This window comes from Chiloscyllium plagiosum, unplaced genomic scaffold (assembly GCF_037043375.1).
Source record: "Chiloscyllium plagiosum isolate Xiang-an unplaced genomic scaffold, Cpla_swu_hap1 HiC_scaffold_1, whole genome shotgun sequence".
Classification (NCBI taxonomy): Eukaryota; Metazoa; Chordata; class Chondrichthyes; order Orectolobiformes; family Hemiscylliidae; genus Chiloscyllium; species Chiloscyllium plagiosum.
This window is the reverse complement of record NW_028270139.1, coordinates 146,787,572-146,813,667: the sequence shown is the minus strand read 5'-3', so window position 1 is coordinate 146,813,667 and position 26,096 is coordinate 146,787,572. Positions and strand designations below refer to the sequence as shown.

The 26,096-nt window shown below is 40.6% G+C and overlaps 2 protein-coding genes across 2 annotated transcripts in view; one reads left to right on the top strand and one right to left on the bottom strand.

The window, feature by feature from the left end:
* Nucleotides 1–26,096, bottom strand: part of ctnna2 (catenin (cadherin-associated protein), alpha 2) — a 1,293,121-nt gene that overhangs the window by 763,177 nt on the left and 503,848 nt on the right. The window lies entirely within an intron of this gene.
* Nucleotides 11,691–15,063, top strand: lrrtm1 (leucine rich repeat transmembrane neuronal 1). The gene is made up of 2 exons (XM_043699455.2): nucleotides 11,691–12,732; nucleotides 12,882–15,063. The coding sequence occupies exon 2, from the start codon at nucleotides 13,096–13,098 to the stop codon at nucleotides 14,671–14,673; it is 1,578 nt and encodes a 525-aa protein (XP_043555390.2). The 5' UTR covers nucleotides 11,691–12,732; nucleotides 12,882–13,095; the 3' UTR covers nucleotides 14,674–15,063.

The window sequence follows — 26,096 nt, the reverse complement described above, 5'->3', positions numbered from 1 at the left end:
GAAGGGTGGATTAGTAAATTTGCGGATGACACTAAGGTCGGTGGAGGTGTGGTTAGTGACGAAGGATGGAGTAGGTTGCAGAGAGACATAGATACGATGCAGAGCTGGGCTGAGAGGTGGCAAATAGAGTTTAATGTGGACAAGTGTGAGGTGATACACTTTGGCCGGAGTAATCGGAATGCAAAGTACTGGGCTAATGGTAGGATTCTTGGTAGTGTAGATGAGCAGAGAGATCTCGGTGTCCAGGTACACAGATCCTTGAAAGTTGCCACCCAGGTTGACAGGGTTGTTAAGAAGGCATACAGTGTTTTAGCTTCTATTAATAGAGGGATTGAGTTCCGGAATCAGGAGGTTATGCTGCAGCTGTACAAAGATCTGGTACAGCCACACTTGGAGTATTGTGTACAGTTCTGGTCACCGCATTATAAGGAGGATGTGGAAGCTTTGGAAAGGGTGCAGAGGAGATTTACTAGGATGTTGCCTAGTATGGAAGGAATGACTTATGAGGAAAGGCTGAGGGTCTTGAGGCTGTTCTCGTTAGAGAGAAGAAGGTTGAGAGGTGAATTAATAGAGACATACAAGATAATCAGAGGATTAGATAGGATGTACAGGGAGAGCCTTTTTCCAAGTATGGGGATGGCAAACACGAGGGGCCACAACTTTAAAGTGAGGGGAGATAGGTATAAGACAGATGTCAGAGGTAGTTTATTTACTCAGAGAGTAGTAAGAGTATGGAATGCTTTGCCTGCATCGGTAGTAGATTCGCCAAGTTTAAGTGCATTTAAGTCGTCATTGGACAGGCAAATGGACGTACATGGAATAGTGTAGGTGGGATGAGCTTCAGATTAGTATGGCAGGACAGCACAACATCGAGGGCTGTAGGGCCTGTACTGCGCTGTAATGTTCTATGTTCTATGTGCAGGTTAGTGTTAGGTGCATTAGTCAGGGGTTAATGCAGGGTACAGGAATGGGTCTAGGTGGTCTACTCTTCGGCGGGTCGGTTAAGACTTGTTGGGCCGAAGGGCTTGTTTCCATACTGTACAGAACCTAATCTCACCTGAAACCTCTGATACAACACTGACCTCTATCCCCTCACCCTTTGAAGCATACAGACAGCAGATTTCTCCCTCAATCTCAGACTTGCTCCACTCCCCATCCATCTGGACCTGACTTACATCATCTCCCTGTCCCCAGAACTTCTATGGACCAGCACTCTGAATCACCTTACGTCTACTTGCCCCTTGAACTCTGTACAAATTTAACTTGCGTGAACATCCACTTCCAAACCTGAAGATCACGTCCGTCCACTCACTTGATCCGCTCTGACAGTCCACCTAAATCACTGAACCACTTATCAGCCACCCGAACTTCTGAGTATTCTGTCAAAAAATCTCTACATGAACATTTCAAATAATGCTATCTTTCTGCATATTCCTCACAATGTTCCACACTATTCCTTTTAAAATAATAGTCTAACAACCTTTTGAATGCATTGATCAAACTTCCTTCTACATACTCCCAGGCACTGCATTCCATGTGTAGACACTATGCAAATTAAGCTATCTGGAATGCAGTAGAGTTTATTTGGTTGATCTTTTTATGATTCTGAAATGAACTGATTCCTTACCCTGTCACCCATCATAACACCTACTCCATCTTCCACCCCACCCCTACCAACACACAACTCCAATCCCTCCTCACTAGGCAATCCCCCAGTTGTCCCTTAGTTACCTTCCACATTTACCTTCCCTTCCTAGCTAACAACATGGCTTCAGGGTTTTTAAATCTTGAAAAAAATGTCAGGAATTCTTTTTTTAAATCTTTTTTCAATGTTGATTCAATTTGCTGCATGCATCACAGGTTCTTGGCCTGGGCTAACCTACTTCAACTGAGTAGACTACAGGCCAAACGTTCACACAGAAAATACCTCTCAAGATAAGTGTGTATTTTTTTTAGTCTAATCAGGATCGTATATAGTGTTTCCAATCTTTTTGGGAAATCTGGGTCAGTGAAATCCCAACTTGGATATGGTTGCTGCATAAACTTAGGAGAACCCAAGGAAATAGACATGGTCCCAATTATCATGTACAATTTTTGAAATAGATAGGACAATAGCAAGACAAAAAATTCAGCTTGACACTGAGCACACTGTTCTTACTAAACCCAGGTTTATACCAATTTGGCAAATGGAGAAACAGGAGAAGAATGCTTCTTCCTTTCTTTATTATTTTACAGGATGTGGGTGTCTGTAAAGGACAACATTTGTATCCATCCCTAATTTCCTTTAACCTGAGTGCCTTGTTAGTCCATTTGAAAGGAAAAAGTGAGGACTGCAGATGCTGGAGATCAGATCTGAAAATGTGTTGCTGGAAAAGCGCAGCTGGTCAGGCAGCATCCAAGGAACAGGAGAATCGACGTTTCGGGCATAAGCCCTTCTTCAGGAATCAGCTCCTGAAGAAGGGCTTATGCCCGAAACGTCGATTCTCCTGTTCCTTGGATGCTGCCTGACCTGCTGCGCTTTTCCAGCAACACATTTTCAGCTCAGTCCATTTGAAAGGTCTGTTAAGAGTCGATTACATTATTATGGGTCTGGAATCACAAGGTCAGAATAGCAGATGTCCCTCCTTAATAATGAACCTTCAAAAATCAATGCTAAATCCACAGTTGCCATTACTGATGACCAGCTTTCAATTGCAGATTTTATTAAGTGAATTTAAATTCCAACAGCTACAACACTGGCATCTACTTGACAACGTGAAAATTTGTCCAGATATGTCCTTTATACAAAAAGCAGGACAACTCTAACTCAGTGAATTTCCGCCATAATAGTCGATGCTCAATCAACAGTAAAGTGATAGAAGGTGTCATCAACAATGCTATTAAGCAGCTCCTACTCGCTACACAGTTTTGATTTCACTAGAGTCATTCAGCTCCTGACCTCATTTACAGCCTTGGTTCAAACATGGACAAAATAGCTGAATTCCAAAGGTGAAACAAGGAGGCTGGTAGGTATAGGGAATGCTGGATGACTAAAGAAATTGAGGGTTTGGTAAAGAAAAAGAAGGAAGCATATGTCAAGTACAAACAGGATAGATCAAGTGAATCCTTAGAAGAGTATAAAGAGAGTAGGAGTATACTTAAGAGGGAAATCAGGAGGGCAAAACGGGGACATGAGATAGCTTTGACAAATAGAATTAAGGAGAATCCAAAGGGTTTTTATAAATATATTAAGGACAAAAGGTTAACTTGGGAGATAGTGCACCTCGGATGCTGCCTGAACTGCTGTGCTTTTCCAGCACCACTCTAACCTAAATTCTGGTTTCCAGCATCTGCAGTCATTGCTTTTATCTAGAGAATAGGGCCCCTCAAAGATCAGCAAGGCAGCTTTTGTGTGGAGCCACAGAAAATGGGAGAGATACTAAATGAATATTTTGCATCAGTATTTACTGTGGAAAAGAATATGGAATCTATAGACTGTAGGGAAATAGATGGTGACATCCTGCAAAATGTCCAGGTTACAGAGGAGGATGTCTTGAAATGGTTAAAGGTGGATAAATCCCCAGGACCTGATCGGGTGTACCCGAGAACTCTGTGGGAAGCTAGAGAAATGATTGCTGGGCCTCTTGCTGAGATATTTGTGTCATCCGGTGAGGTGCCTGAAGACTGGAAGTTGGCAAACATGGTGCCACTGTTTAAGAAGGGCGGTAAAGACAATCCAGGGAACTATAGACCAGTGAGCCTGACCTCGGTGGTGGGCAACTTGTTGGAGGGAATCCTGAGGGACAGGATGTAGATGTATTTGGAAAGGCAAGGACTGATTCGGGATAGTCAACATGGCTTTGTGCGTGGGAAATCATGTCACACAAACTTAATTAAGTTTTTTGAAGAAGCAACAAAGAAGATTGATGAGGGCATAGCAGTAGATATGATCTATATGGACTTCAGTAAGGCATTTGACAAGGTTCCCCATGGGAGACTGATTAGCAAGGTTAGATCTCATGGAATACAGGGAAAACTAGCCATTTGGATACAGAACTGGCTCATAGGTAGAAGACAGAGGGTGGTGGTGGAGGGTTGTTTTTCAGACTGGAGGCCTGTGACCAGTGGAGTGCCACAAGGATCGGTACTGGGCCCTCTACTTTTTGTCATTTACATAAATGATATGGATGCGAACATAAGAGGTACAGTTAGTAACTTTGCAGAATACACCAATATTGGACGTGTAGTGGACAGCGAAGAGAGTTACCTCAGATTACAATGAGGTCATTGGGCTGAGAAGTGGCAGATGGAGTTTAATTCAGATAAATGCGAGGTGCTACATTTTGGGAAAGCAAATCTTAGCAGGTCTTATACACTTAATGGTAAGGTTCTAGGAAGTGTTAATGAACAAAGAGACCTTGGAGTGCAGGTTCATAGCTCCTTGAAAATGGAGTCGCAGGTAGATAGGATAGTGAAGGCGGCGTTTGGTATGCTTTCCTTTATTGGTCAGAGTATTGAGTATAGGAGTTGTGAGGTCATGTTGCGGCTGTACAGGACATTGGTTAGGCCACTGTTGGAATATTGCGTGCAATTCTGGTCTCCTTCCTATTGGAAAGATGTTGTGAAACTTGAAAGCGTTCAGAAAAGATTTACAAGGATGTTGCCAGGATTGGAGGATTTGGGCTACAGGGAGAGGCCGAACAGGCTGGGGCTGTTTTCCCCGGAGCGTCGGACAAGATCCCCTTGTATTCAGAGGTAACCTTCTTCGCTGTCCACTACACCTCCAATTTTGTTGTCATCTGCAAATTTACTAACTACACCTCTTATGCTCACATCCAAATCATTTATTTAAATGATGAAAAATAGTGGACCCAGCATTGATCCTTGAGGCACACGATTGGTCACATGCCTCCAGTCTGAGAAGCAACCCTCCACCACCACCCTCTGTTTTCTACCTTTGAGCCAGTTCTGTATCCAAAATGGTGAGTTGTCCCTGTATTCAATAACCTTGCTAACCAGTCTTCCATGGGGAACCTTGTCAAACGCCTTACTGAAGTCCATATCAATCATGTCCACCACTTTGCGCTCATCAAATCTCTTGTTACATCTTTAAAAAACTCAATCATGTTCATGAGACGTGATCTTCCATGCACAAAGCCATGTTGACTATCCCCAATCTGTCCTTGCTTTCCAAATACATGTACATCCTGTCCCTCAGGATTCCTTCCAATAACTTGTCCACCACCGATGCCAGGCTCACCAGTCTAGAATTCCCTGGCTTTTCCTTACCACCTTTCTTAAATAGTGGCACCACGTTAGCCAACCTCTAGTCTTCCGGCACCTCACCTGTGACTACTGGTGATACAAATATCTCAGCAAGGGGTCTAACAATCACTTCCCTAGCTTCCCACAGAGTTCTAGGGTACACCTGATCTGGTCCTAGAGATTTATCAAGACATTCTGTACCACCACTTTTGTAATATGGACATTTTCAAGATGTCACCATCTATTTCCCCACATTCTATTTCTTCATGTCATGATCTATTTCCCCACATTCCATATCTTCCATGTCTTTCTCCACAATAAACACTGATGCAAAAGACGAGCTTCGTATCTCCCCCAACTCCTGCCTTGCTGATCTTTGAGGGGAGAAAGTGAGGACTGCAGATGCTGGAGATCAGAGCTGAAAATGTGTTGCTGGAAAAACGCAGCAGGTCAGGCAGCATCCAAGGAACAGGAGAATCGACGTTTCGGGCATAAGCCCAAAGGGCATATGCCCGAAACGTCAATTCTCCTGTTCCTTGGATGCTGCCTGATCTTTGAGGGGCCCTATTCTTTTCCTAGTTACCCTTTTGTCCTTAATGTATTTATAAAAACACTTTGGATTTTCCTTACCTTTAAGTGCCAAAGTCCCCTTTTTCCCCTCCTCATTTCCCTCTTAAGTATACTCCTTCTTTATACTCTTCTAAAGATTCTCTTGATCTCTCCTGTCTCTACCTGACATATGCTTTCTTCTTTTTCATCACCAAAACCTCAATTTCTCTAGTCATCCAGCACACCCTACACCTACCAGCCTTTCCTTTCACCCTAATAGAATATACTGTTTCTGAACTCTCGTATATAATTTTTGAAGGCTTCCCAATTTCCAGTTGTCCCTTTACCTGCGAACACCTGACCCCCAATCAGCTTTTGAAAATGGAGTCGCAGGTAGATAGGATAGTGAAGAAGGCGTTTGGTATGCTTTCCTTTATTGGTCAGAGTATTGAGTATAGGAGGTCATGTTGCGGCTGTACAGGACATTGGTTAGGCCACTGTTGGAATATTGCGTGCAATTCTGGTCTCCTTCCTATTGCCTAATACTACCAAAATTAGCCTTCCTCCAATTTAGAACTTCAACTTTTAGATCTGGTCTATCCTTTTCCATCACTATTTTAAAACTAATAGAATTATGGTCACTGGCCCCAAAGTGCTCGCCCACTGTCATCTCAGTCACCTGCCCTACCTTATTTCCAAGAGTAAGTCAAAGTTTTCACCTTCCCTAGTCGGAACATCCACATCCCAAATCAGAAAATTTTCTTGTATGCATTTAACAAATTCTTCTCCATCTAAAGCCTTAACACTATGGCAGTCTCAGTTTATGTTTGGAAAGTTGAAATGCCCTCCCATAACTACCCTATTTTTTCTTACGGATAACTGAAATCTCCTTACAAATTTGTTTTACAATTTCCCGTTGACAATTAGGGGGTCTATAATACAATCCCAATAAGGTGATCATTCCTTTCGTTTTCTTAGTTCCAGCCAAATAACTTCCCTGGATGTATTTCTCGGAATATCTTCCCTCAGTACAGCTGTAATGCTATCCCTTATCAAAAATGCCACTCCCCCTCCTCTCGTGCCTCCCTTTCTGTCCTTCCTGTAGCATTTGTATCCTGATACATTAAGCTGCCAGTCCTGTCCATCCCTGAGCCACATTTCTGTAATTGCTGTTATATCCCGGTCCCATGTTCTAACCATGCCCTGAGTTCATCTGCCTTCCCAGTTAGGCCTCTTGCATTGAAGTAAATGCAGTTTAGTTTATCAGTCCTACCTTGTTCTCTGTTTTGTTCCTTCCTGCCCTGACTGTTTGATTCACTCTCTAGGACTACTGTAGTGAGTAACTCACCTCCTGACCCACCAAAGCCTGTCCACCATATGCAAGGCACAAGTAGAAGCATGATGGAATATTCCCCACTTGCCTGGATGAGTGCAGCTCCACAACACTCAAGAAGCTTGACAACACCCAGGAGAAAGCACCACATGCACAAACATCCACTCCCTCCACCATCAATATTCAGTAGCAGCAGTGTGTACCTACTACAAGATGCACTACAGAAATTCACCAGAGTTCCTTAAATAGCACCTTCCAAACCCATGACCACTTCTATCTGGAATGCCAAGGGCAGCAGATACATAGGAAAATTGCCAGTTTCAAGTTAGTCTCCAAACCACTCACCATCTTTACTTGGAAATATATAAATACTGTTCCTTCACTGTTGCTGGGTCAAAATCCTGGAATTTCCTTCCAAAGGACATTGTGAGGTAACCTGCACAATATGGACTGCAGCTGCTCAAAAAAGCAGCTCAGTATCAACTTCTCAAGAGCAATTAGGATGGGCAATAAATACTAACTAGTAAGTAACACCTATGCCCTACGATTGAATTAAAAAAGAAATGCTGCTGTGGTCGGACCTAACCTGCATTCTTGGAGTATCAGCCTTGGTCTCCAGATTAATCTTCCAGTCACATTCCTCGACACTCTCCCTGTACGTTCCCATTTAAGGAGCCAATCTAAATGGAAAATATAAGGTCCAAAGACATGTGGAGGTTTGTCAGGGCAGGAGAAAAAGAAATCTCCACACACTGCTGGGACTTCTGTTTTCTTCCTTTCCCATCTCTCCTTCAGTCCACTCCCAATCTTAAATTTTTTACCTGACTTAATTACACATAATCGTCACAGATTACCCCCATTCACCTCGTCAATTTTCTGCCTGTTAGTATCATAATGCAATACAATTGCTCTGGTGACGCTTCACTGTGAAAACTGCTTGCATCTTACTACGTGGATTGTATGCAACAGAGATCTCAGAGTTGTCAAATGATCAAATCACCAAAATATAATTCCAAGTTTCAGCTTGAATTATTAGAAAAAAAGAAAGGGGTTAGAACTTAGGTTTAACTGAAAAACATCTATCATGAGAAAGAAAGTTTAATAGCCTGGAAAATTAACAGAAACATTTCTTAAGCGCCCAGTCCATTGTACTGAGATAACCGTTCTGGGCAAAATTAGACTGAAGCTTTGTAATTGCTGGCCTGTAATCTGGGTATAGCATCTGGTTTAGCATTAAGGTTAGAATGAAAAAAGGAATGGAGGTGTTGCATTTATGTAGCTTCATTCATAAGATGTCTCAAAGCACGGTGGGCGGCACGGTGGCACAGTGGTTAGCACTGCTGCCTCACAGCGCCAGAGACCCGGGTTCAATACCCGCCTCAGGCGACTGACTGTGTGGAGTTTGCACGTTCTCCCCGTGTCTGCTGAGGTTTCCTCCGGGTACTCCGGTTTCCTCCCACAGTCCAAAGACCTGCAGGTCAGGTGAATTGGCCATGCTAAATTGCCCGTAGTGTTAGGTAAGGGGTAAATGTAGGGGTATGGGTGGGTTGCGCTTCGGCGGGGCGGTGTGGACTTGTTGGGCTGAAGGGCCTGTTTCCACACTGTAAGTAATCTAATCTAAACTTCACAGTAGCACTGTATCCAATTTGCACACCACAAGAGTTCACTAAAAGCAATGGAATAGTAACCAGATAGTCTGTTTTAGTGATGTTGGTTGAGGGATAATTAATTGACTGAACTCTCCTGGATTTGCTTGAATGCTACATTGGGATCTTTTGAATTCATGTGAAGGACAAGCCTGCTTTAGTGTCTCAATATGGAATGCCACACGACTTCCTCAGTATCCTAATAACATGTTGGCCCAGAATTTCTTCTGAAGTGGGTGTTGGACCTGCAGTCTTCAGGCTCAAATGAAACGTTACTAACTTTTAAAATAAATAATGTGTCTTAACTCTGTGTGCATTCCTGCATGAACAAGGAACAGTAGACAGAACAACATACTCCAGCTCAATGCACCTGAAGAAAAAGAAATCTGACATAAAATATTGAATTTTTGTTTTGTTTAAAACTACAGCAAAGGATCCTGCTCCTCATTGCATGAAGTCAGTCCATGGGAAACTCATGGCTGCATGGTCTGTTGATATTTCTATCTCGTCTCATGGCCATTTGATGAGATACTGGATACCTGCTGAACATACAGAGAAGTGAATAAATTAATCACTTTAGGAGAGAAAAGGGAGACTCGGAGGCTGAGGTTTATAAAATCATGAGATGCATGGACAGGGTGAATAGCCAAAGTCTTTTTCCTAGGGTGAAGGTGTCCAAACCGAGATGGCATAGGTTTAAGGTGAGAGGGGAAAGATTTAAAAAGGATCTGAGGGGTAATTTTTTCATGCAGAGGGTGGTGTGTGTGTGGAACAAGTTGCCAGAGGAGGTGACGGAGACGGGTGCAGTTACAACACTTAAAAGACATCTGGATGAATCTATGAATAGGAAGAATTTCGAGGGATATAGGCCAAATACTGGCAAATGGGACGAGGTCAGATTGTGATATCTGGTCAGTGCAGACAAGTTGGACTGAAGGGTCTGTTGTATGACTATGACTCTGAATCAGAAAAGACATGAATAATTTGTTTGTCTTTCTTTTATGTTGAGAAATTGTATTATTTGAACTTTACTATTGCACACATCCCCCTATTAGCTTCATTTCAGTTGTTTATTTCATGTTGAAGATTGCACTGCAATAGCCATCCATAATTAAGGTGACATTATAAACTAAATGAATCAAGTCAGCTGCTTTTTTTTTATTCATTTCAACCCCCTTAGAAAACTTTTGAATGTACATTGACAAGCTTGGTTCTGGCTCTTTCATTAGCAAAAGATTCGCATTAAGCAACTTCCCTTAAAGTACTCATTAGAATAGATTTTCTTGAATGGTTCTGGAAAATATCATTTGATGGTCAGGGACGGCGATTTATTGAGTGATCTTATTGAACATATCAGATCCTGCGGGGAATTGACAGAGTGGATGCGGAAAAGATGTTTCCCCTTGTGGGAAAGTCTCGAACTATAAGACACAGTTTATAAATTAAAGGTCTTGCACTTAGGGCAGAGATGAGGAGATTTAATTTTCTCTGAGGGTCATGAGTTTGCAAAATTTTCTTCCCCAGTTAGCAGTGGAAGTGGGATCATGGTATATTTTTAAGGCAGTGGTGGACAGACTTATTGATTGACTAGAGAATCAAAGGGAATTGGGGGAAACAGGAAAGTGGAGTTGACGCCACAACCAGAGCAACAATGATCTCACTAAATGATGCAGCAGGTGCAAGGGACCAAATGTACTACTCCTAATCTGCATGTTTGCATATTTGAAGTTTTTTTTAAAGAAAATAGAATTGTGTTGTCCAACTGCAACAGGATTTGTCACTTTTCACAGCAATCATCAGAGTGACATTCAATTCACATTCATGAAGTGTGAGCCAGTGTGTTGTGCCAAGGAGAGATAGTGAAACAGTTAGTGATTAAGTTTTTGCTATTGACCTTGAACAAAGCTTCTCATAAAGATTTAGCATCATCTGGTTTTTACAGCATGTAAAAAGGCCCTTCAACCCATTGTATCTATGTGGGTCATCATCTATTCAAATCTCATTTTCCTGAACTTGGTCCATAAATCTTGAATACTGTGGTGTTTGAAGTGCTCATCTAAATATGTCTTAAATGTCTTGAAGGTTCCTGCCTCTACCACCTTTTTAGGCAGTGAATTCTAGGTACCAATCACCATTTGGATGAAAGATTTATTTTCCTCAAAGCCTCTCTAGATTAATGCTCTAAAGCACTGTATTCCCCATTTGACAGTACCTTTAATGCAGGCACTATCCATAGGGGTTCTGTAGCATCCAGAATTCTTTAAACAAGTTGAGCAACAAATGAGATTAAATTATTCTCACAGATAGCAAACAAGGAACGAAAGCTACAGATTATAATTAACTTTTTAACTTTACAAAAGAAATAGGTGCTGAATACGTTAAACTTGAAAATTAGAAAGTTATTTGCATGATTTTAAATGTCATTATATTTTAAAAAGCTATATTTAGGGAATGACAATTCACATACCTATTTTCTCAAAGCCAAAGAGTTTGTAGCATTGTGATTACGACTTGGTACCCTGCTAGAAACTGTAACAGCTTTTTGTTAGTAGGTTTTGTTTCGTAGGTTTTTTTTTAAAAAAAACGGGAATACTGCACAAAAATGGAAGTTCACGGCAAATCACTGATGCTATGTCCAGTGCATCTGTGAAACCTGCGCCAATGCTCCTTGTGCAGGAGAGGGTATCTTTGCTACCAACTTTTGGATTCCAGTATTCAAATACACATACGAAGAAGCCAGAAGTCACTGTCGGTTTTACGCAGTAATGACGGCGAACAACAATGACAGTTTCACCGTCATTACGACCGCAAACTCCGGGCCTACACGTTACTTATAGGCTGTCAGTAGTATTCAGTACTTCGATGAAAGAGATGATCCGAGTTTAAACACATTAACCGAAAAAAAAGTCATCCAGCAATGAGTGAAGGATAATCATCACTGAAATTGTAAGGTACATCTGTAATGCCATTTTGTGTAAGTTTCCTAATTTGGGCAGAATATTACATTCATGAATATACCGTGTACATTCCACATCAATTGCAGGGTTTTTTTTGTATTCCTCTGCAACAGCTGTTTCTGGCTAAGCTGAATTTTATCTATGCGGCTCTAAATCCAACAATAGTAATTTTTGTTACATTTCTCCATCTTTCAACAAAAACAACGCGTGCAAGATGTTGTTGGTATAATAAACGCTGTCCGTTTGCTGCTTCATTAAAGCCCTGTTTTATGCCCACCCCTTTCAATCTGCCCATGTTTGACATACCACTGGGAAGTCTGAACGATCATGAGTGGCTTACGACATTCTGTCAACACTCAGCACGTCTGCCCGCTCTCGCAGTGCAGCGCTCTGTTAAAGGGAGGCAAGCCAGGCTTCGTGATCCGTCTTGCCCTTAACCTCACCTAAAACAAGCGGGGAAAGTGTACCGGCGGCTGCGGCTCGGTGGTCAGTCAAAAGGACGCCATACCGTTCCTCCCAACCGATGAAAGGTCGTGCTTGGTCATTTCAAATCATGGGACGGTGATCCCGGCAAAACGAGCTGAACGATTCACTGGCAAAGGGGAAGATGCAAAATTAACCAAGAGAGAGAGAGTTTGGAAAAGGTTTCCGAGAAACTGCAGCTTCAAGAGAGGGGAGAGGATTTCTTTCTTTTCCCACCCTCGTGTTGTATGTTAAACAGCAGCACTGTTGTATTAAAATTAAATCGCGAAACTTGCCAGTGTGGACAAGGTGACTGAGCATCGACTTGGGGAGTCCTACACTTCCCTACCGAGGAACCTCAGACCGAGGTACTGTGAACCACAGCTAGTGGGGAATAAACTCAAGAGGCCGGGGAACTGGATTCATCCACACTGGGTTATGTATTGTGATTTACAGTATATAGCTCGTGTGAACACACACACGCATACACACAAAAAAACGGGTGACTGAATGGAGCCCGTCACTGGGCGGAAAACGATGGGTAAGGTTATTTTGTTTGAATCATTTCATTAAAGCAAATCTCGTGTCTCCTTGCAGCCTGTACAATGAAACGAATCAATTAATTGATGCTCAGATTTTCTATTTTTTTTCTCTCTCTCCCCTCTCTTACAAACTCCCTCAATCTTCCAGTCTGGATGCCACTGGGGCAGGAGATCCACCTGCCCGAGTCAGAAAGAAAAAACAGTCAGCTTCAAACAAAAAGCAAAATGATGTAAAAAAAAAGTTTGGAGATTCGGAAGATTTATCCGTATAAATTCAACAAAAAAAGGAGAGAGAGACGGGAGGGTGGGGGGAAAAAGAAAACCGACTCCAACCAGGGATTGGAGGTCTGAACTCTTGCTTCATGGATTTCCTCCTTGTGGCTCTTAGTCTCCAGTGGCTGCTGCAGAAGCCTTCAGTGTGGTTGGCGTGTGTACTCGGCTTGTTGTTGGAAATGCTCCCCGGCGCTGAGAGTGTGTGCGCCAGTCAGTGCCGTTGCGATGGGAAGCTGCTGTATTGCGAGTCGCAGAGCCTGGGCGAGATGCCGCGGAACCTGTCGGGGCTGCAGGGTCTGTCGCTGCGCTACAACAGCCTGTCGGAGCTGCGCGCCGATCAGTTCGCCGGCGTGCTGCAGCTCACTTGGCTCTACCTCGACCACAACCACATTTACTCGGTGGACGGCGCCGCATTCCGCGGGCTGCGGCGCCTCAAGGAGCTGGTGCTCAGCTCCAACAAGATCACCCAGCTGCCCAACTCCACTTTCCGGCCCATGCCCAACCTGCGCCATGTGCAGCTTTCCTACAACAACCTGCAGTCCCTGGAGCCGGACCTTTTCCACGGCCTGCGCAAGCTGCAAACGCTGCACCTGCGCTCCAACGCACTCAAGTACATTCCGGTTCGAATATTCCAGGATTGCCGGAGCCTCGAGTTTCTGGACGTAGGATATAATCAGCTACAGAGCCTTGCCCGGAATGCGTTCGCGGGCTTGTTGAAACTAACTGAACTCCACCTGGAGCACAACGATTTGGTGAAAGTAAACTTTGCTCATTTCCCACGGCTCCTCTCCCTAAGAACCCTCTACATGCAGTGGAATAAAGTCAGTATTGTAGTGAATTCTTTGGAGTGGACTTGGAACCATCTAGAAAAATTAGACCTCTCTGGGAATGAGATTGAGTTTATTGAATCTTATGCCTTTGAAGTAGTGCCTAACCTCAAGATACTTCAATTGGATTCAAATCGCCTAACCACCATCGAACAAACAATTCTGGATTCTTGGAAATCCCTAACCAGCATCAGTCTTTCTGGAAACAGCTGGGAATGCAGTCGGAATATCTGTGCTTTGGCCACCTGGCTGAGCAGTTTTAAGGGTCATCATGAAGGCAGCCTGTTATGTGCCAGCCCTGTGCATACTCAGGGCGAGGAGGTTCTAGACGCTGTGCATGGCTTTCACATATGTGACGACTTGGTCACAAGCACACTGGCAATTTCAGACATGACGAGTGTGGCAGAAACAAACCAAGATATGACAGCAGTCAGAGATGCTTCCAGCATCTATGTCACGCAGGATACAACAGGAATAAAAACCACTGATTTAATCACTGCCACTAGTGAGCTTTCTCACGATCAACAGGAAAATACTATTCAGGTTCACAAAGTAATCACCGGCACCATGGCATTGCTTTTCTCCTTTCTGATAGTGGTGTTAGTGCTGTATGTCTCATGGAAATGTTTTCCTGCTGGCCTCAGGCACTTGAGGCAGTGCTTTGTGACACAGCGCCGCAAGCAAAAACAGCAACAAACTATGCATCAGATGGCTGCCATGTCCACGCAGGAATACTACGTGGACTACAAACCCAATCATATTGAAGGGGCACTGGTGATCATTAATGATTATGGATCATGTTCGTGTCATCAACAACCAGCCAGAGAATGTGAAGTATAATTTTCATTCTGCCTCACTGGAAATGAAACATTACAAGTGGACATACTGCAGTTAGAGACTGACACACCTAAAAGGACCACTTTACAATACTGAGTATGAATGAATTACACAGTACTGATTCCAACAAAACCTTGCACCAGGATCTTTCAACAGTCCAAACAATATTTAAGCTTCAATGCGTCTTTAAAATCTTTCAAATCATCCTATGTTCGACTGTCATTTAAAATTTGTAAAAGGAAAAAATGTATATGTAACTCTTCTCACCAGTTTCTTATGATATTAAACCCACCTGTAAGATCTGGGAAAAAGGGAGTTCAAGGCTCATCAAGGATGTAAGTTAATCAATTTTGTAAACTACCCTGATTTAAATAAATATTTTAAAAAATGTTATTTATATGTTATTTACAGCAGGTTTCAGAGGAGGAGGAATATCAACATATGTTCTATATTTTTTTTGTGTTAGTGAGTAAGAAAAACCCTTCAGTGTGTGTTTTTTTTCCTCTCAATTAATTGTAGCAATCAACCCTTTGAAATATATGAAATATAAAACCTTGCATTTCCTGCAAGGTAATCACAGTGGCAAAATTTAGATCACTCTTATTTTCCAGATTACAATGGGTTAATAATTAAAACTAAACACAAATATGTATCCATTATATTGAGCACACTCTCATCATCTTTCTCTAGGCACCAAATACTGCAGTTTCAAGCTAAAGTAGGGAAGATAGTAGTGCACAGTGATATAAAAGAAATTTGCTGCAGTGTAGAATTCTGTACCTCAAAATTCAAAAGTCCACACCTCTCCTGAAAAACAGAACAGCAATAGCAAATAAGCTGCTTAACAGAAATATCTGACAGGGAAAGTGAAGTGAAAGAGTAAAATTTGGATCTTCACTTTTTGTTGATAAAAGACCTAAGCTTTAGTTCATAAACCAGGTGCATTTGCTTATACAACTATAACTATATTAGTAGACGTATATTAATGATCCATATTAAACCTGTGTCAAAGTTTTCTTTTAAAATAATGTTGGCATGTCAGTTTTAAATATAAATGTTAAAACTTTTCTTTGGACACAATTAAATGAAAAAATTAAACTGCATTACCTGAAAGAAGTCCAGTAACAAATTGCAGACATTTCTTCTCTTTAATCTCCCTTTTCATGTAGCAATTTCTCAAAATTCCATACGTGAAAAAAATTCAACCCCTTTGTAAACTACTTGTTGGAATTAAAAGGTTAAATCTGTGGAAGTTGTGCACATTCTACATTCCTTTTTAGAGTCAGAGTCATACAGCATGGAAACAGACCCTCGATCCAAATATGTTCGCAAACTAAACTAGTCCCACCTGTCTGTACTTGGTCCACATCCCTCCAAACTTTTCCTATTCACGAACTTATCCAAACGTCTTTTGAATTGTAACTGGACCCGCTTGTGCCACTTTCTCTGCTTTTTCCTCACTACTGGTATTTTTCCATTTTATTTCTATATCTTGCAACCTCCTAATATTTTATTTCCACTTCGTTGTTTCATGCCGTTTAATTCAAATCCTTTGGCTTCTTGTTGGCAATCTGGATTTTTTTCGCTCTTGCTTAAATTTTCACTAGCTTCAAAATGCCAAACTATTTTAATTTCAGGAGCCAGTCTCTTCTTCATTTCAGAGGTGAATGCATTCAAAATGATAGTAAATTCTCCAACACCTCTCTACACTGAGATATCAGTTACATTCCCAGTTCCAGTTGCTACAATGAAATTGCAACATAACATGCCAGTGAAACAAAAAAGCACAAGAAATGTATTTCAAAATGGCTGCAATTTCATTCAAGTCTTGAAGTTGGAGCCTGTTTGGTTCCAATCTTTATAATATACTGCACCTGTACATTGGTTTTTCTGTTGTGATCTTTCAGCATTTCATTATTATTTTGCTTTAGTCATGAAAGTGATTTTTTTTTTCAAAGCATCACCCCCATCTCCTTCATCTTTAACTCCTTATTTATCCAACAGAATATTTAAAAGGACTTTCCATTTTTGAGTCCAACACCCCCACCACCTCTAATATTTTCTAATACTTTTGTTGCTGCTTTGGTTTCTTGGCTACCATCCTCTGTCCTCTAAATACTTCGATATGCCAATTCCACTACACTGTAGGAGATGGGAAGCTGCCAATTTTAAGAATTGCTTTTAGATAAACTTTGTTAGTTATGAAGGCTAAGTAGAACACCCGGATAAACATTGGTGGTTTTTGTTATCTTCACAAATTTAAACTGAGTCGGTTTACAAAAAATCTTCCACAAAATTAAACTAAAATTCCATGTCTCACAGACCAATTTAAATGAAAGTGTTGTGAAAGCTATCGATAATAAATCTCAATACCGGCATCTACTGGTGATTGCTTTCCTTGCCAGCATTCAAATATTCATTGGTAATTTACTTCCTCATTCTTTTCACTGTGCCACCTACATCTGTATTTCACTATCCATTATTCACATCAATGAATTGCACTACCATGTAAAGGCTGGCAAAGAATGCAGAAAAAATTAAATCTCACAAATGATCTAAATCTGTGATTATTAAGTCTTAATATCTTTTTTTAAAAAAACATAGCTTTGTACACATTAGGCTGTCAGAAAATTATGTCACATTTAATTTTTCTTAAAAATCAGTCTTATACACCCTTCCACTCCAACCCCACACACAATTTATTTGTTTTGCTGCTACAAAACATAGAGAATGACCATTGAAGCACAACCATCAGCAGAAGGTGAAATGGCGATGGACATGCACTTAAGAAATCTTCACTTTCAGTATACAATAGTAAATTTGTAGCTTCTTGCAAAGCTAATTTATTCAAGCATTGTAAACATTTATTTCTATACAATGATAGAATATAGAATTTGGTAAAGCAATTCACTTTGCAACGGAGAAGAAATTAGTTTCATCAGGGATATTTTCACCCTCTTGTGCTCGCCTTGAAGAAATAGCTGAACTCTCCAAGGGCAACCATAAACATTGCTATCACTTGCCACTGCAAGACCTGAAAATAGTGGTGACAGATGATTGAAACTGATCCATGCATTGTTTAACAAAGGTAGTTTCTTTTAAAAAACTGGAATATAAAACATGCAGCATGAAACCTAAAGAATATTATAAGTTTACTTTTGAACAGTTTTAATCCAACATAATTGAAAACAAAAGATCTGCAGTGGTGATGGAATCTACAAATTATAAATATTTTTTTCAATGCTTCAAGCTCAGTCTTTCAGGTCAGGAAAGTGTTGTAGCACAGCAAAAATTTATTTGATACAAACCAAAAATCTAGGAACTTAATGCTAAGTTCATTAGTAATGTAAGCTCTGAATCATGCCATATGATAATTGCACTTTTTAGTTTTACCCCTTACAGGTCAGAAGATTTTTGGGTGTAATCTTTAATTTATTATTAATTTGTATAATCTCAAACAGCATTTTGAATAAAATGTCATTCAATTGTCCTTCAGTAGTGTCCAATAGTGCCCTTCAAATGGTCAGGGGATTGAAAGGAAGATAGCCAGTTCATGAGCTTCCCAGCAAACTCTCTGAATGACTTGCAATATCTGGTAGAGATGGTATGTGATGTGATTCTCACCATAGTTACATGGTCGACAGATTTGCCATCCATATGTCTGTGGACTCTCCAAATAAGGATCTCACTTAGTATCATTCTCCTGCCTTGGTTATAAAGTGTAACCCTGCAGATTGTTCCTTTTTTAAAAAAAATAACCTTCTAATTCCCTTTTGAATTCCTTTTGAAGTCCAATCCTTACAAATCTATCAGGAGGAATGGTTACATGAACAAGGTACATAGGGCAATGAAATCTGTAATACTTAATTAAAAACTGTCACCACTTTAAAAATGAGGGATAAAATGACACCAAAATGGTTGTGCGCGCCTACTGGCCTCCTAAGACAGTATAATTTTATTCAAAATGCTGTTTGAGATTATCCAAATTAATAATAAATTAATACCAACCTACTTCATTGAATCATAAAACAGGATTGTGCAACGCAGTGATTGGATGACATGCCTTTTATAGGATTGATTCCCCCCCCTTCCAAAAAAAAATTCAGAACACAATCAGGAATTCAATCAAACAATCTATCGGTGACCTCAATACAAATACACAAGGTAAATGTGAACACAACTGAGAGCTTAGGTTATTTTGCATTCATTACTTTTCTCCCTAGAAACTCTGCCACTTTGCATTCCCTCTAGATACCGTTTAATCGTAGTGGCTGCATCGTTTGAACCTCTTATGTTTACAATATACTTCAGTTAAGTAAACTCCTATAATGCTACATGACAGGTAGCACTGCAAATAAAACAAAACACAAATATCCAGTCTCATTGCCAATGCTGTGTGGAAACTTAGCGCTCATCGGCAAACTGGGGTGGTTCTCTGAGCTATTAACTCATGCCTGCTCCCAACGCCATCTGTTACTATTTCCAAACAGTTATGGAAGTAAGTGGCAAAATTTCTGTATTTTTCAGCCAGGGCGTTCACCAGGATCTGATGCCGCACTGAAGTTTTGAATTACTGATCCACGGGTTGCTGATTCGGCCTAATCAGCAGATTTTACAAGAATAGTTGCAGGCCCTTCACAAAATAACTTATCGTTTCAAATTATTTCTGTGTGGCCTGGAAAGATGTGAAAGCTCCTTATTCCAAAACAAAGTCATGACAGTTGGTCAGAGGAACAGCCACTGGAATGTCCCTGCTCCGACCGATAAGTTGCCGACGAGCTTCTGCTCATAGATCACAAATCACATGCTAATGAAGTTAAAAACAAAAAAAGTTGGAAATACTCAGCATGTCACGCAGCATTCATTGCGACAGAAACAAAATTAATGTTTCAGGTTGATGACTTTTACTCAGAACCTGGTCAATCTTATTCCGTTTCTGTGCTTAATTCTTTCGACTTTCAGAAAAATTGAATGATTCAGTGGATCTTTGCTGGCTTTGGACGAATTTGTCAACAGATCGCTCTATCTCGGTATCAACCTAGCATTGGCTCTAGACTTTCTTATTCTGTTACCTTCATGTTTTTATTTTCAGCTCCCAGCATCCCATATTGACCTCTCTTCCCCAGGGTCTAATTCTAGACTAAGCTAATAACCGAAGAGAAATCGTTCATACTACTCCGAGTGAGACCAACTTTGATGCGTGGCTCGTTTACATCATAAGAGCAATGGCGCCACCTAGTGACTTCCTCTACTGACTGTATACACTAAGAAAAACTCGTATTTATAAACTATATATAGAATTTAAATAAATAATGAATAATTAATCATTTAAAACACTATATAATCTGCTGGCAAGTTAATGAGTTTCAGATCCTAATTTTATTAAACATTGCGTTCTCACAAATTATACAGTACTGAACTATCTCAATCGCCTAAAAAGTTAGTGAACCACAAAGGCTTGGATCACTATTAAAGGGGTCTGGACCTCTGCCCAATATCCACCAATTGTAAATAGTGATTTGAATCTACTTTGGTATCCTAGCAACCTAGCTGTTGTCATGACAATACAACCAATGTCCATAACAAAAGCTTCTTTCTTTTTTTGTTGATTATGGTCAATCTGTAAAGCTGTATCACATTCAGAAGTGCCGTACGTAAAAAAGAGAACAAATCAGAATCTTATTAAACAAGTGAGGAAAGTTGCAAATGCCATAAAAATGGGGCTTCAATGATCTTTGACTAAGAAATGCTTTGAATTTAATAGCCCTTTTATAAGTAGTTCGATGAAATAACATTGTTTTGTTGTGCCCGTTTATCCTGTAGAGTAGATCCAATAGCCTTGGTATGTAAAACATTCTCAGTACACAACTGTTCAGAATTCACCACTGTGACTTGAAAATAACTTTTCAGATGAGCAACTTTGGTGCATACAAAGTAAATATACTGTCATGTTTGCTTGAAGATGCCAGAAAAGCAGGGCCATCCTGTATACAGTAGATAGCTGATAGCTTAAACAATTTAAATCCAAAACAAACTGGCCCTTGTATCATCACCTGCATCCAGGTGTCACAGAGTCCATTCAGCAGACAATGCCACGAAGTGGGATTTCAGTGCTTCAGTGATGTCACATTATTTAGGGAATACAGAATGAGTATGTTACCGCATCGCAGATCTAACATGGTGTCAGCCAATGTTCCTGTCTGTGTTGGATGTGAAGGAAGGACCGACACCTGCGCAGAATTCTCTATATGGCAAACGTACAAGAGAAACTCAACAGTGTTGTTAACCTACGCACCTGATAAATGTCAAACAGGAAATCATGTATTAACAACACTGCTATTTTTGCCCCTTAATTATTGTTTCCTGTCTTTTAATAAAGAGATTATTTTGTTTAACTTTAAGCTGTCAAAAAAGTCTTTGTCTGCCTATTAGACTATGTATGCTAACAGGCCTTACAAAGATCGTATCAAGCTTTCTCATGCAAAATAAATACTTTTACCCCGATATTCTCTCTCTAACAGTTTCAATGCTTAGTCTCACAGTAACTATCGAAGATCGTTCTGAGTTACTGCCTCACGAAGGTGCTGGATATTAGTTTATGAAGCATGACCTGTGGACGTCAGTGTTTATTAATGATTTTTGAGATTTGCAAGTAAAATATTTGCCGATTTAAAAAGACAATGTTCTGCACTATATATATTTTAAAAATCTAAGAGACCTTTGCTGTATACTACAGGAACTTAAATTTACACAATGAAATTGAAACATTAATTGACCTCCAGATTATTCCAGTGTATGCATATTTTTAAATACTAATCTCATGTGTTGAAGTTTCCGCCCAATTCATAATGAGCAAGGCAGCACTGCGTTTTATAAGCAATTCTCTTTACATGGAGCACGACACATGCACATTGGGTAGAATGATTTTGAGGCTGTGAGAGTCTTGTCAGCAATATAGGCAAAAAAAAACTCGTCGCTTTTTCCAAGAAGACCTATCAACCACACACCAATAACGATGCCACTAGTGGGCAAGAACTCTTAGCTAAGGGTTCCGTGCAGAGAAAGCAGACCAGCAATCCCTGTGCTCCGTGCCATCATACAGGAGGCTGAGTGGTGCCGGAATAGCATCCCGGAATCTCAAGATGATACAGGAGCCAGGATTTGTGGAAAAAAGATTGTGGGGATGAGGTTCTTGGTTGGGGATCAGTGGGAAAAGGTGAAGGGAGTCCGAAGCAAGGGCGTGGGTGTACGATCGCTTTCCTGATGAAGGGCTTTTGCCCGAAACGTCGATTTCGCTGCTCCTTGGATGCTGCCTGAACTGCAGTGCTCTTCCAGCACCACTAATCCAGAATGCCTGTTATCCAGTTCTCATCTCCCCAAGCAAGGTGATACGCTGCCCATTGCAGGTTAACCTGCCAGGCACACTACACATCCCTCCCACTTCCAAGCTCACATTTCAACGAGAACAGGATTTTACTATTGACGGGGTTCAGAAAACTGGAACACATCCTTATGTTGGTATTTGAAATAGGATAATCTCTAAAGTGCCAGATATCGAGGGACACTTTTCTTTAAGATACAGGAAGTTTCAGAATAGGTTATTTTTGGCTTCTTACTGAGTAATGCCGATTTAATATTAGTTAAGAGTTAGCTAGTGAATAGTCGAAGAGTAGATGATAATCTGAACAGCACAATCAACAAAACATATTAGATTAGATTACTTACAGTGTGGAAACAGGCCCTTCGGCCCAACAAGTCCACACCGCCCCGCTGAATCGCAACCCACCCATACCCCTACATTTACCCCTTACCAAACACTACGGGCAATTTAGCGTGGCCAAGTCACCTGACCTGCACATCTTTGGACTGTGGGAGGAAACCGGAGCACCCGGAGGAAACCCACGCAGACACGGGGAGAATGTGCAAACTCCACACAGTCAGTCGCCTGAGGCGGGAATTGAACCCGGGTCTCTGGCACTGTGAGGCAGCAGTGCTAACCACTGTGCCACCGTGCCGCCCATATAAAAGAGCTTTACTCAAATCTTAAAATGTACAACATCATCAACGGTTTTACTCGCAGGCAAGAAAATAGGAAAGGAGTATATATAGGTATATAATGTTACTGTTCATTTTTTGTTATTTCATTTTATTATTATAAAAGAACATTGGACTTATGTGCTAATAATCTCAAATTTGATCCCTATCTTTGACTACAGACTTTATCCAAACACTTGCATTTGGGATGAGATCCTCGGAATGGCATTGATTAAACTATTCGAAATGCTATCCTCTGGTACTGAGTTAACTTTAGACTGTTGATAATATCATGACACTATCAATTCAACATTATTAAAACCAAAGATAGCCTAAATTCTTTAATAGAGATTTTATCACACAACAAAGTCAAAATAGGAATATTATTGGTTTGAGATTAGGTAGCCAAAAACTTGTCCAAAACCCATATTAGGTCAGTCAAAATAGGAACATCACAGAAGCATTTAATATATTCCCCAATTCCACATGTTTGAAAAAACCCTTCACTTGTCTGCAACAAGCAGGGTACTGACTATACCCAACAAAGCTTGAGTTTGCAAAACTTGCAACGTAACCAACAGTAGATGTGATTCCACAATTTGACAATTTACATTGTTAATCCTGATGGTGTAAAGAGTTCTGGTAATAATAAATTTAGGATTGTCAGTTGTGTTCACAGTATGGATCACTTACATGTGTTGGAAAGTGCATGTACTGTTATACAGGTCCTGTTCTTTATAGCCGGAAACATTGTACCTGTTTCAACTCACCAAAATAGATGACAACCATTCACTGGTTCATTTCTGTGGACAATACCTTGAATAATCAGAAACAACTTGCCCTGTTTAAAATTTAAACAAAGTCGGACAGTTAACTGTGAATCACCATTTACTGGTACATTCTCTTTGGCAATACCTCTGCTAATCAAAGTCCATTTACCAACCAATCGGTACTCTCCTCTCAAACAGAATAAATTTTGATTTCCTTGTTCAATTGGTACTCATGTAAATTGTCCTGTTGAGTGGCAAGATATGAGGCTTTTACAAAGTATTTTATGCAATGATCATGTTCTATACAATTAAATGTTTGAACAAAAAAATGCCACTGACTTTCTCGACCAACCTGCTGTGCATGGTGTTTAGACAATTCATCCACTACATGGAGACAAGGAAATGTCAGTGTACACAAATGCAGTGCTATTTTTTTCCCGAAAGGGAAAATTTTCATTGTCATTAATGTACAGCTAATTGCCATTGTTCTCTAATCTTATACTTAGCACCTGAGCTGCAATCACTGCACAAACTCTGACATTCTTCAGTCCCAATTTCATACCATTTAGCACGGTCTTCTGCACATTATGGTCTGAGTTAATCATGCATTTAGCACAAGATCATATTATACAGCTACTGATGCAATAACTTGAACTATCTTGACATTTCTACCAGCCTCTTCCCCAACAAGAAACAGCTTAAAGTGTTTCACAGAGGACAGAAAGAGCAACTAAGTATAAAAGAGAAAAAGAAAACTTGGAAAAAAAAGGCAGAAGTACTGTTCTAGTTTTCTAAATGTGGTTACATATGTGGAAAGAGTACCAGTTGTAGAGAAGGGTCAACAGAGAGTAGTGTTTGAAACATCTGGAAGTTCTACCACCAACAACAGAATGGAGAAAGGAACAAGATTAAAATTCAGGGATCAAAGTAATCTGCCAGAACAGAGGATTTGAGGACAGACTTTTCAGGAAAGGATGATAATAGTGGTTTTGAAAATGACAACAATGAAACATTTGTAATATCAGTTAGATCAAAAACAGGAAACAAAGTTGATTGGTTGTTAATTAGAGGAATCTGATTCTAATTCAAATGAGAGTGGCACGGTGGCACAGTGGTTAGCACTGCTGCCTCACAGCGCCGTAGACCAGGGTTCAATTCCCACCTCAGGCGATTCTCTGTGTGGAGTTTGCACGTTCTCCCCGTGTCTGCGTGGGTTTCCTCCGGGTGCTCCGGTTTCCTCCCACAGTCCAAAAATGTGCAGGTTAGGTGAATTGGCCAAGTTAAATTACCCGTAGTGTTAGGCGAAGGGGTAAATGTAGGGGAATGGGTCTGGATGGGTTGCGAGTCGGTGTGGACTTGTTGGGCCGAAGGGCCTTTTTCCACACTGTAAGTAATCTAATCTAATCTATGAAAGAGATGTATGTTAAACTTCTGTCCCAACAAACATCCTCACAAATAAATTATTTTCTTTTATTTCCAATCTGTTCCTTGGTATCTTTCAAACAACCTATTGTATAACCTACCAAAGTCAACAGAATTAAATATAATAAAATTTTGAGTTAACCAGAATTTATACTTCCTTTTGAAGTTGCTGCCTTCACTTTTATTCATTGTGCCACGTGTCATTCCCAGATGGAAAGGCCACAATACAATCTGCTTCTTAATTTCTGCCAATTCTGCCCTATAGTTAAATGCTAGAAAAGTGCCAGGAGTTAGGTCTTCTTCTGCCAAATGTCTCCTGATAATTCAACAAAATAACATTATAGGGTGAATTTTATAGCATTCGTATTTGAAGGTTTTGGAGGAAACACATAATATTAAGTAAAAACTGAAAGAACTACAGTAAATCAGAAACAAAAACAGAAGTTGCTGCAAAAGCTCAGCAGGTCTGCCAGCATCTGTGAAGATAAATCAGAGTTAATGCTTCGGGTCCGATGACCCTTCCTCAGAACATAATGTTAAGTGGCGGCCGGCCTGACACATTCCCTTCTACCCCGTGCTTTCTCCAGAATACGGGGAGGGTGAGTCAAGCGTTAGGCATTCCCGTCTAGTTTAGATCTACTAAGGACAACTAACTGCTACTTAAGGGCCTCTGCCTAAATTTTCTGTCTGCTGGGGAAGATAAGAGAGAATGCATGCAGTTTGACAGCTTTCACTGCTTTTATTTATCCTTTCCATGGACTCTAAAACCCAACCATTACTTCCCCTCACAGTGCACTATTAGGCAGGCTCTTCCAAAATCCTGAGCTCCAGGATTGATACCATTTTATCTTCGAGGATGGGCTATCGACCCAGAAGTGACCATTGCTAATCTGGTCCCATGACCTTCACCCCGGTGACGGTCAAATTTGCATGGTCATTCATAAGGCCCATTGCATTGTCATCAATTCACTGATTCTCAATTATCTTACACCATCAATCTTTCAGTTAGCACTTTAATCTAAGGACCTGTTTGCTTGTTTTGGCTGAAGTAGTAGAACTTGTCTTCCTATACCTCACATTCAAGGTACCAATTTGGCCAGATGAGGATGACAGATAATTGTTAACTACTTAATTGTTTTGGCCAAGACACCAGGGAAGAAAGCATGGAATAGAAATTTTGGCAAAAATTATGATTAATGT